Source organism: Cygnus olor (genome assembly GCF_009769625.2).
Source record: "Cygnus olor isolate bCygOlo1 chromosome 34 unlocalized genomic scaffold, bCygOlo1.pri.v2 SUPER_34A, whole genome shotgun sequence".
NCBI lineage: Eukaryota > Metazoa > Chordata > Aves > Anseriformes > Anatidae > Cygnus > Cygnus olor.
Window position 1 is genome coordinate 162,229 of NW_024429054.1, and position 12,282 is coordinate 174,510.

Consider the following 12,282-nt stretch of genomic DNA (forward strand, 5'->3'; position numbering starts at 1 on the left):
GGGAGACTTTTGGGGTAAGGCCTGGCACATGGAGTGGGAGAGACTGTCTCAAGGATGTGTGCTGGGCATGGGGACTGAAGGACGTCTGTGAACTACCATGGGGTATGGGTTATTGTTCTTTCAGTATAGCTCCTGACACAGGGTCCCACCCTTCCTTTTGATGACACCCTTCTGGAGGAATGAAGGCACCAAAGTTTAGAGCAGGAGACACTAGCAGAGCGCCAAGTCAAAAGGGACTTCACTATAAGTGTACTTCAGGGTACCCGCAGCCTGGGCATTGTCTTGGATTAACAGAACATCAGTATTTTTCTCTGTGAGAAAAATTCCAGCCCAGGTCAGCTCTTCCCTGACCTCTCCCCATCCCTCCTCCAGGAGCACCAGCCCTGCTGCTCCTGGCCTCCTCCTAGTGCTCCTCAGAGGACCCTGAGATGGCAGTGCTGCTCTGCGGGAAGAGGGGACAGTGGTGCCCGGGTACAGGGAGTTATTTCATACTGGCTAAGACGGTCAAGGTGGGAAGCAGCCACAAGTGGGAGCTGAGTCCAGCCCTCATTCTGCAACACATCTCCCTATGACCCCCAAGCCTTGAGCCCATGGAGAACCAAGCACAGCAACAGCCCATGGAGAGTGTAATTCCTGGAACCAATTCCTGCTTTCATAGGGAAGAAGAGCCCAGCCTTCAGTTGCTGCAACGAGGAGACACCCTTTTATTAGAGAGATGCTTCTCAGGAAGCCAGATCCTTCTCCTTCTTCATTGGCCCTGATGTCTGCAGTCTTGTTTCATTACATTTCTCACTCCTGTCTCACAGAGGCAGCACAATGTTCTCTAGCCTCTCTTCCACATTTTATCACAGAGGTGCAACCAGCATCGGTCATTGGCTCAGCTTTGGCCAGTGGTTGTTACTTTTTTGAGATGGCTGGAACTGGCTCTTAGCCGACTTGAGGCAGCTCTTGGTCTCTTCTCACAGATGCCACCCCTGCAGCCCCACTACTACCAGAACCTCGCTGCATAAACCCAATGCACCTTCTCAGTGCATGTGTTACCCTGTGATCTCCATCAGCTTCTTTGAGTATTGCTCTTTAATGGTACTGACAACTTAGACAGACACTGCTTGAATAAGGGTTTTGAATTTAAATATAAAGGAGAACTCCAGGTGTTCTGGAGCATGAAGATACCTAGGTGGGGTTCTCAGAGATAACAGGAATGCCCCAGGAGACCTGTCCCCTTCTTGAGAAGGATCAAGGCCTTGAGGAGAATCAAAGATATCAATTTTGTCTAAGCTGATTCTTGATGCCTACATTCACACAGCCAAATGCCTCGTTGGGACTTTTGGTACTATTTGGGCTTCTTTCACATACTCTGCCATATCACTTTCTCCATAGGAGTCTTCTCAGGGCGATTCTAACTTCCTTGTTCCTCAGACTATAGATGACTGGGTTAAACATGGGGGTCACAATTGTGTAAAACAGGGCAAGGTATTTGTCAGTGTCTGCAGAGTCCCTTGACCGGCGTTTAAAGTACACAAGCATGGCTGAGCCATAAAAGAGAGTCACAATCCCGAGGTGTGAAGAGCAGGTGGAAAAGGCTTTGTGTCTGCTCGGAACTGAAGGCATTTTCAGAATTGCCCTGATAATTTTAGTGTAAGAAATAACTATCATGGAAAAGGGAAGGACAGCAACTACGAGGATGATAGTGTGCAGGGTCACGTGGTTGCAGAAAGTGTCTGCACAGGCCAGTTCCAAGAGAGGGGGGACATCGCAGAAGAAGTGATGAAGGTCACGGGATGCACAGAAGGGCAAGGTGAACACCTGATAGGTCTGTCCTACTTGTACTGGCACGATGGCCATCCACGCCCCTACTACCAGTCTGATGCAGAACCCCCCATTCATGACGAGGCTGTAGCGCAGGGGGTCACATATGGCTACGTAGCGGTCATAGGCCATGGCAGCCAAGAGAAGGCATTCAGTGCTTCCCAGCATGATCAAGAAATACAGCTGGGCAGCACAGCCAAGAAAGGAGATCCTGCCATCTCCTGTCAGGAAAGCCACCAGCATTTTTGGTAGAGTAGTGGACGTGTAGCAGATCTCCAGGAAGGATAGGTTTCTCAGGAAGAAATACATGGGGTTGTGGAGGCTTGAGTCCATCACTGTGATGAGCACAATCAGGCTGTTCCCAATGAGAACCATGAGGTAGATGATCAGGAAGACTGTGAAGCACACGCTGGGTAGGCAAGGGTGGTCAGAAAATCCCAAAAGAAGAAATCCAGGATCAGTAGTGTGATTATCCAGGCCTTTTCTTTGGGGCATTTTCTCTATATAGAGCAACGCCAACAACATGCTGTTAGAGAACGCTCTTGGCCCATCCACCACCATGTAGACCTCAAATATAGCGACAGGCTACAAACATCAGCGTACGCATGACTCCAGTATTAGGACAGTTTGACCAAAATCTGCATGTGTGTATGGAAATCTGATGTGGTCTGGTGGGCAGACCCCAGCTGGTAGCTAAGCCCCCACCCAGTTACTCACTTACTCCCCCTCAGTGGGATGGGGGAGAAAACCGAAGGGCCAAAAGCAAGAAAACTCATGGGTCAAGGCAAAGACAGTTTAATAAGCTAGAGTTAGAGGAAGGAAAAAGAAAACAAACCAACAAACCAAAACAAGCCAGCCTTCAAGCAATGCCTACCTTCCCCACCACCCAGTCCCCTCAGCTTTTTGTTGCTGAGCATGGCATTACATGGCAAGGAATATCTCTTTGGTCAGTCTGGGTCATCTGTCCTGGTTGTGTGCCCCATGGACCCTTGTCCACCCGTGGCTGGTACGCTGTAGGGGCAGAGTGGGAAAAAGAGAAGGCTTTGATGCTGTGCAATCACTACTCAGCAATAGCCAAAACATTGGTATGTCATCAACACTGTTCTAAACTCCAACCTAAAACACAGCACCACAGGGATTGCTATGAAGAAAATTATCTCCATCCTAGCCAGCCCTAGTACCTGAGTTTCTTGCCTGTCAGGAAGGGTCAGAACAACATCGTTAAGCCTGAATGGCAGCTAGTTGTCATATGAATAAGAGAAATTTAGTTTTCTTTCTAAGAGAGGATTTAAATAACTTATATATATATATATTATATATATGTATATTATTTAAGACTTTGCCTGTTTTCTGGTGCAATATGAGGAAAAGAAAAAAAAAAGAAGACAATGGATAAAGAGTAGTTACCTTAAAAACATTAAGAGAAGGGAAGGGAAGGGAAGGGAAGGGAAGGGAAGGGAAGGGAAGGCAAGGCAAGGCAAGGCAAGGCAAGGCAAGGCAAGGCAAGGCAAGGCAAGGTGAAGATTTGGTTCAAGACTTTAGTGAGAGAGATTCATCCCAGTTTTCCTCAGGGATAAGAACTCATCCCCTGAAGCTCTGTCCACCACACAGAGAGCAGGGACACTACCTTAGATCCAAATTATTAATTTTTTGCATGGCTGATGGGTGAACTCCATCGGAAGTAAAACAGACTTCTACCTGTCAATGAGTAAAGGACATTGATGCATCCCTGGGGCATTTTAACGAGGCAGAAAGGTAGCTACTTGTGCAGAAATCACAAGCTTTCAGGGGGCTAAAAGGGGCATTATGCAAGCAATCACAACACAATGTCAAATAGTTTTCAAGGGATCCAAAGAGGAAGGTGATTAAAGGTGGGACAAACAGGGCAGGCTATTATAACTTCTGAATATGCTGTCTAGTTCCCTTGCTTGACCTTGCTGTTCTGTCACTTGGAGTTCTGGCAGCTTACAAATGCAACTGAAGGCTCACTAGCTGTGATCTCAACCCAGCAAGGCTTCCCAGTCCACTGCAAGCCCTCACAGAGCAGAGCGATGCTCTTGCTGGCTGGAAAACTGAGCCTTCCCTTTTGCATTTCCCATTTCCCAGAGCATAAGGATGTTGCTGATCACACTTGAAGGGCATGAGCTGTAAGCAAGCAGCCCTTGCAATTGCACGTTGCTTCGTGTGAATAACAGACTCAGCTGAAAGCTTTTGGAAGGTATCAGTCTGACATGGGGAAGAAATGCTCTATTCCAAGCAGAGAGAACTGAGGATGCTCGCTGCATGTCTCTACCCATCGCTAACTCCCTTCAAAAAGTCTTCTAAAGCTCTGAAAAAAAAAAGTTTTTTTTTTTCAACTGAAAACTGAATCCACAGAGACGTGATCTGAGAGCTTGATGCTTGATTTCATTCTTTTCTTCTATCATGCCTTTTTCTTCTATCATGCCTGCCTATTTCTATGAGTCTTGTCTTTGGAGTTCTCCTAGAAGCACCGTTCAAAATCTCCAAGATAAAATTAGTGTACGTTTGAGGAAGAAGTGGCCGTGATCTGTTTCCTAACCTACCTATTTACACATGCAAATAAGTAGGAAAATTAAAAACTTTTATTTCCTGAAATACTTTGAGATCCCTGCATTTTTGGAAAAAAAGTTTTGTAACTGAAAACAACCATTTAGAGGCAGATTTTCCATATATCAGCGTTGTTTCCTTGTTTCTTCCCTAAACCTGTAGGATATGCTTTTTAATGCCCGGATATCACAATGCTTCACATGATCACACATAGAGCATGGCTTTGCTTTGAGCAAAGCTTGAGCATTGCTCAAGGAAAACTGACGGAGTACGCCTTACATAGTGACAGTCTCATCAGCAGCATTTCTCCAAGCTGAACAAAACCCATTCCTCTGAGCCCAGGCAAGCCACAGCTGCCTGCGGCTGCTTTTAGCAGTGGCTGTTCTAGCACAGTATCTCAGCACTTCAGAGCACGGCAAAAGGGATTTACCATTGTCAGGAGCTAGGACACAGGAGCACCCTTCTCAGTCGGTGATACAGGAGACAGAGGTGACCTCATTTTCTTTGTGTCATTTCCCTGGAAAACACCTGGATGGGGTTCTCTGGACACTACTCCATCACTCTTGCTCCCACCTGGTTATAAGTCAGTCAGTGAGCAATCCTAGGAGAGAAGTCGGCAACCCTAGTGCTGCCAGTGCTTCTCCCCAGACACCCAGAGCATCAGTAACAACATTAGGAGGATCTGAGCAACTTCCAGAATAACTACATGTCTTTCAAAAGTACAGAAAGTTAGGAATTAGATTTAGCTGTTCAAAGGAAAACTGCTAAATTTGTAGGAGGAAAAACCAAACCAAACCAAAACAAGGAAGGAAACAGAAAATGAGAAAAATCAGTCTGTGTTTAATTTTATTTTGCAGCAACAGAAAAGGCTTCTCTGCATCTCCACCTCTCTGGGTCTCAACACCTTTACTGTGTCCATGTTAGCCAAAAGGTGGAGGCAGCCCTGAGCGATCCAGCTCCAATTGTGCATGCTGTCTGCCCCCAGTCCACACCCAGAAAGGACCTGGAGAGAAAGCTTGGTTGGAAACACATAGCAAGGTAAAAAGGATGGTGTCATGCCACTCCAGGACAGGCCTCTATATTCATACAAATTAATGTGGCTTCAGTGCCTTAAAAAAAGGGATGACTGGGTCTTACCAAGGTAGCCTTGCGTGGCTTTACGGTCAGTAGCACAAATAACCTTTCCAGAGGGGAGTATCTCCTGCCCTTTGTGTGAGGTTCATGCAGTCTTTGATTCCTTGCTCTGAAACCCTACATATGATGCAATAAGCTCCAGTCTGTCTTTTGGGGGTACCCAATAAAGTCAGGATCAGGACAAGGCCGTTTCTCATCAGGATGAAAAATACACAAGTCAGAAAGGCCACAAAGAGCCAGTGCTGTGGGTAGGAGCAACCGTGGACAAATCCAGGCACCGCAGGGTTATTTCCTTCTGTGAGAGATGTAGGACCATAAGTATGGGGAGAGACTGGGGTGAGAAGAGCCTCTCCAAGAACTCATTGCACGAGGAATGTCCCATCCGCACCAGAATGACTCAGTAACTACAGTCCCATTCGGGTCAACAGGCAAACAGTACAGTTTATGAGAATTGAAAAATGGTTCATCTGACCCAAATTCTGAGCGGGGTGACACACAGTGGTGCCTACAGTGCGGCCAGGCCTTGAACCAGCACTGACGAGGTGATACCACAATGCTCATCGCTCTGTTCCAGTTGTGCTACCTCTATATCCAAACTGAGAGTGGTTGTTTTTTTTTTTTTTTTTTTTTTTTTTCTGATAATTTTGTGAGGGTAATCTTGGCCTGATGTGGTATTACAACCCTTTGGGTGATCTCTCACTTTGTGGGGCTCCAGTCACTGCCCACCCTGCACAGATGCTGCTCAGGAAGATAGCCTGGCCTTTCCACACATCTCCACATTCCTCTCCTGGAGGATGTCCTCTGCCCTGCCACATGTGGGACAGCCTTGGAGAAGTACTTCATTGACCTTTCTCCATCTCCACTGCCAACAGACACTGATGGGTAACTTTTAAATCCTACCTTCAGTCTTTCACATCTCACAGTATGATGACGAGCCTTTTTTCTCCCTAATCCATGGAGCAACAGGCCTTCTGCGGTACAGCTGCTTGTATTGGGTTTACGTGGCAATGGTTTGGTAGCAGTGGTGCTGCAGGGGTGGCCTCTCTTAGAAGAGTCCAGAAGCTGCCCCCTGTCAGGTAAGGGCCCATTCCACATGGCTCCAAAAGGGACCGATCACAGACCAGAGCTGAGCGAATGGGCAATACTAGTTGCAACTCTGTAAGAGGATATTTAAGAAAGGAGAAATACTCCTCTGAAACAGCAGCTGGGAGAGAGGAGTGAGAAAATGTAGAGAGAAACAGCCCTGCACACACCTAGGTCAGTGCAGAAGGCGGGCAGGAGGGGCTCCAGGCACCAGAGGAGAAGTTCCCCTGAAGCCCATGGAGAGGCCTATGGTGTAGTAGGCTGTCCCCTTGCAGTCCATGGGTGCCACGGCGGAGCAGATCTCCACGCTGCAGCCCGTTGAGGAGCCCCCGGTGGAGCAGGTGGATGTGGCCTGGAGGAGGCTGCAGCCCATGGAGAGCCTCCGCAGGAGCAGGCCCTGGGATGGAGCTGCAGCCTGTGGAGAGGAGCCCACACAGGAGCAGGGGATCTGGGGGCAGCTGCCGCCCGTGGGGGACCCGTGCTGGAGCAGTTTGCTCCTGACAGGCGGATGCTGTGATAAGGACCCATATTGGAGTAGTTCTTGAAGAGCTGCTGCCTGTGGAAAGCCCACGCAGGATCAGTTTGGGAAGGACAGCATCCCTTGGGAGGGACCTCACGCCGGAGTATGGGCAGAGAGTGACCATGAAGGAGCGGTGGAGATGAAGTGTCATGGACTGACCGCAGCTCCCATTGCCCGTTCCCCTGAGCTGCTCAGGGGGAGGAGGAAGAAGGGGGAGGATGGTCTTTTTCAGTTCACTTTTAGTTTCTCACTGTTCCAGTCTTCTAGGAACACTCAATAAATTATCTTAATCTCCCTACGCTAAGTACGCTTTGCCCATGACTGCAATTGATGAGTGATCTGCCTGTCCCTTAAATCAACGCTGCAGCCCTTTTCCATTCTATTTTCTCCATGTGTGCCTTTGAGGATGGGTGGTGAAAGTGGCACTGTGGAGTACAGCTGCCCATCATTGTGAAACCACCACACCACTTGGCCACGTTATTGGCACCAGCTTTGAAAAAGGAGAGACAGTTTCAGGCAATTTATAGGGGAGATCATGTTTATTAAACAGATGGTAAGAAAGAGTCAATCCTGACATACAGATGAACAAAATAACACTTTGTTGTTTTATTCCTCAAAGTACACTAGATAAATATTTTTTTTTCTAAGAAACTAATAAAAAGAAATGACACTGAAGATAAAAGTAAGAATATAGAATGATAATGAAACAAATACTCAGGAAATCATTTGTGGAGAAAAAGGGGAAATTTATCAATTTTCGGAAACATCCATGAAATCTTTTTCCTAACAGCACCCTTGAGCTCCTGGTTCCTCATGCTGTAGATGAGGGGGTTCACTGCTGGAGGCACCACTGAGTATAGAACAGCCACCACCAGATCCAGGGATAGGGAGGAGAGGGAGGGGGGCTTCAGGTAGGCAAATCTGCCAGCGCTGATAAACAGGGACACTACAGCTAGGTGAGAGAGGCACATGGAAAAGACTTTGTTCCATCCCCGCTCAGAGGGGATCTTCAGCACAACCCTAAAGATCTGCACATAAGACAGTATGATGAATACAAAACACCCCCAAACCAGAAAACAATGAAATCAGAGAACCAGAAAACAACCACAGAACAATGAAAACAAAACATCCAAACACCAACAAGGAACGAACTATGAGAAGTCCAGCTTCCCTGAGGTAGGAGTTAGTGCAGGAGAGCTTGAGGATCTGGGGGATTTCACAGAAGAACTGGTCCACAGCATTGCCTTGGCAGAGGGGCAGGGAAAATGTACTGGCCGTGTGCAGCAGAGCATAGAGAACCCCACTGCCCCAGGCAGCTGCTGCCATCTGGGCACAAGCTCTACTGCCCAGGAGGGTCGCGTAGTGCAGGGGCTTGCAGATGGCAACATAGCAGTCGTAGAACATAATGGTGAGAAGAGAATATTCTGCTGATATCAAGAAGACAAACAGAAAAACCTATGCAGCACGTCCTGCATAGGAAATGGCCTGGTGTCCCACAGCGAATAGGTCATGGCTTTGTGGACAGTGGTGGAGATGTATCCCAGGTCTAGGAACAGCAGAAGCACAAAAAATACAAAAAATAATAATTAGAAAAAAAGTATGTTAATATAAAACAATGAAACACAAGGCTAGAATGGGATATATTGAGAGTCACTTTGGGAGAGAGATGGAAATTTCATGATTACTGAAAAATATCTGTAATAAGACATTCCAAAAGGAATTCTTGAGCTCCTGGTTCCTCATGCTGTAGATGAGGGGGTTCACTGCTGGGGGCATCACCGAGTACAAAACTGTAATCACTAGATCCAGAGATGGTGAGGAGATGGAAGGGGACTTGAAGCCGGCAAATGCAGCAGTGCTTATAAAAACGGAGACCACAGCCAGGTGAGGGAGGCACGTAGAAAAGGCTTTGTGCTGTCCCTTCTCAGAGGGCATCCTCAGCACAGCCCTGAAGATCTGCACATAGGAAAAAACAATGAAAACAAAACACCCCCAAAATACAAAACCACTAAATGTGAGAAGCCCAACTTCCCTGAGGTAGGAGTCAGAGCAGGAGAGCTTGAGGATCTGGGGGATTTCACAGAAGAACTGGTCCACAGCATTGCCTTGGCAGAGGGGCAGGGAAAATGTATTGGCAGTGAGCAGCACAGCATGGAGAACCCCACTGCCCCAGGCAGCTGCTGCCATCTGGGCACAAGCTCTGCTGCCCAGGAGGCTCCCGTAGTGCAGGGGCCTGCAGATGGCAACGTAGCGGTCGTAGGCCATGACAGTGAGAAGAAAATACTCTGCTGATACCAAGAAGACAAATGCAAAGACCTGTGCAGCACATCCTGAGTAGGAGATAGCCCTGGTGTCCCAGAGGGAATTGGCCATGGCTTTGGGGAGAGTGGTGGAGATGCAGCCCAGGTCGAGGAGGGCGAGGTTGAGGAGGAAGAAGTACATGGGGGCGTGGAGGCGGTGGTCGCAGGCTACAGCGGTGAGGATGAGGCCATTGCCCAGGAGGGCAGCCAGGTAGATGCCCAGGAAGAGCCCGAAGTGCAGGAGCTGCAGCTCCCGCGTGTCTGCAAATGGCAGGAGGAGGAACTCGCTGATGGAGCTGCTGTTGGACATCTGATCCTCCTGGGAACCGGGATCTGCTCCTCTGGATAGGGAGGCCTGTCCAAGGAGGAAAGAGAATTAAAATGTTAGGGTAGACCTCTGTGAGGAAAACCTAGCCTATTGTTTTGTAGAAGCCATAAAAAACTGCCTCTTCGCTTTTCAGAAGACTGCTCCTCTACTTGATGTCAAAGTCGTGCTGCCTGAGGGTGCTACTGGGGGCAAGAGACTCTGCAGGAGACAGTTCTGTCCTAGAACAGTAAGTAAATGGAACATGGGGTGGTCTCAGACGAAGTGTGTTTGAGGTAACAAGGAGTTTTGGAGCATTCTTTCTCAAAATTCACCCGACTGCAGAGCAGGGCTTTGTGCATAACGCTTTGCTTTGTTACTTCATACTCATCCCCCTACCCCTGAGGAGTGTATTTAAGGCAAAATCCTTGGCGCTTGTACTGCCCACCAAGTGAAACCTTGGCGTCCTGGGAGGCAAAGGGACTGTCCTTCAAGGCAGAGTGGGGACAGCTGGGGTATCCATCAGTCCTGGTCTCAGCTGCCCTGTGCAGGCACCTCTGGAGGATGGTCACACTCAGGTGTTCCCCTGAAAAGAACCTGAATGCTGCTGAGAGCAGAGGAATCCAGGTTCAAAGTGCAGATCCCCAAGCCCCTCACCCATCTCACTGTACCTGAGGAGGATCTCAGCTCTCTGCTCTTCTCCAGGGACAGGGAGGGATCATAACAGCTGCCAATATACAGCCATCCAGCAGCATTTCTATGGCCTTAGGACTGACATGTCTTCTCCATGGGGATGCTAGATAGCACAGAGCTGCTAGGGAAGGGCTGTGCCCTTGTGCAAGGCAGCATGCAGCCCAGCAAAAGCCCCAGTGACATTAGGGCTGGAAGTCTATGGTGTGAGAAAAAGGAGAGTAGGGACTGGCTCCAGGGGAGGCATCTGCAGTACAGGGATGGCAGGGAAGTGCCCAAATCTCCCCTACCACGGCGTTTCTGGGAGCAGCTCCCTCTCACTCCCTGCCCATGGCTCTGCTGCCTGCAGCTGTCCCTGCCTGCAGCTGGGTCTCTGTCCCCACGCCTCCTGCCTGCAGGTCACAGCCCCCATCCCAGCCGCCGGGTGCTCAGCTCTGCCCTGCAGACACCTCCTGGCAGCAGGGCTCTGCCCAGGGGCAGCTCGCTGGGGGCACGTCCTAGAGACCAGGTCACACAGACCCTGCTGGTACTGCACATGTGGTGGTGGAGCTTCCTCTGGGCAGGAAAGAGACTTCCCTACGGTCCTTGGAATGCTCCTTATGAAGGCTTAGCAATGTCAGCCTCTTCTTAAAAATAACAGCCTCTATTTCCATTCCCACAGGGACAAAGAAGAGAAAACTGAAAGCAGAGGCTCAGGAAAGCCGAGATGGAAGCATCTAAACCCTGATTTACTTCTTGCCTTGGATACAACCCGGGAGTGCTGTGGATCTGTGAGCAGGCTGCCCCAGGCAGCAGCCCCCCGCCAGCAGCAGGACCCTGCCCTGCCGGGGTGCTCCTTCCACCCGCAGCTTCTCCCCGCAGCGCCCTGGGCAGCTCCCCGGGCAGGCTGAGTGCTGAGCCTGGCAGGCGGCAGAGGCCCTGCCCCGGCACACAGCCCCTGGGGCACAGCAGGGACCCTGCTCTGCACCACAGCCCTGGGCACCCCTGCCTGCACCCCCGGCTTCTCCTTCCTCCAGGAGCTGCGGCTGCATTGCCCTCCAGCCAGACACTTACCGGGCTCAGGGCTGGCAAGTGTTCTCCCCCAGCGAGCTCTGTGCATCCTGCCACTTCTGCCTGCCTTTAAGCACTCTGTCTGTGCAGGCAGTGCCCCCAGCCCTGCTGCGCTGGGCAGAGGAGCTGCTCCTGGGCAGAGCTGGCTCTCTGCAGCGCTGCCCACTTGCCAGGAGCTCCCCTTGGGCCCAGGAGCCCGGCCCAGCTCAGCAGCAGAGGCCCAGCCCAAGGCCTCCCTTGCTCTGCCCCCCACCAGGCTCCCTGCCCATGGCCCTGGGGCTGCAGGGGAACCTGCTGGGAAACAGCCTGAAGGAATCCCTGGGCTTCCCTCCCTCCCCTGGGCACACACACTCCTTCACACCAGGCTCATTTCTCCTCTTTGGGAAGGAATCAATTTCTTTGTCCTGTTTCTTTGTCCTGTTTACAAGCAGGACACACAGTCCAGATGTGCCCCAATTCCCATAGCCTGGGGCACAGGCAGGAGGAGATGGATCTCAATCTGCTTTCCGTGGGCTGGGACATTGATAGAAGAGCTGATGAGGTGTCGGGGGACATGTCCCTCAGCTCGGGGCGCTGTGCTGGATAGGGACATATGGATGGGGGGATGAATAACAGGGTATTGTCCTCCATTTGAAGGAGCCACTCCTCTGTGGGATGGACAGCAGGTTGGGGGAGCCCTTGTGGGTGAAGGTCAGAGGAGAGCCAGTCAGGGTGACAGTGTGGTCGTGCTGGATGGGTGCAGATTCTTCAGAAGAGACAAGCGGGGACGGTCAACAGGGGTTTGCTCTCAGCATGAAAGAAGCTGCCTGGATGCATCAATCTCT

At 50.1% G+C, this 12,282-nt stretch overlaps 1 protein-coding gene across 1 annotated transcript; it reads right to left on the reverse strand.

The window, feature by feature from the left end:
* Positions 1 to 1,365: 1,365 nt before the first annotated feature.
* LOC121062854 lies at positions 1,366 to 9,661 on the reverse strand (the record flags this gene model as incomplete). The annotated part of the gene is made up of 3 exons (XM_040543141.1): positions 1,366 to 2,394; positions 8,390 to 8,538; positions 8,800 to 9,661. Coding segments are annotated over 3 exons (2,040 nt in total), but the record flags the coding sequence as incomplete, so codon positions are not given.
* Positions 9,662 to 12,282: the final 2,621 nt, after the last annotated feature.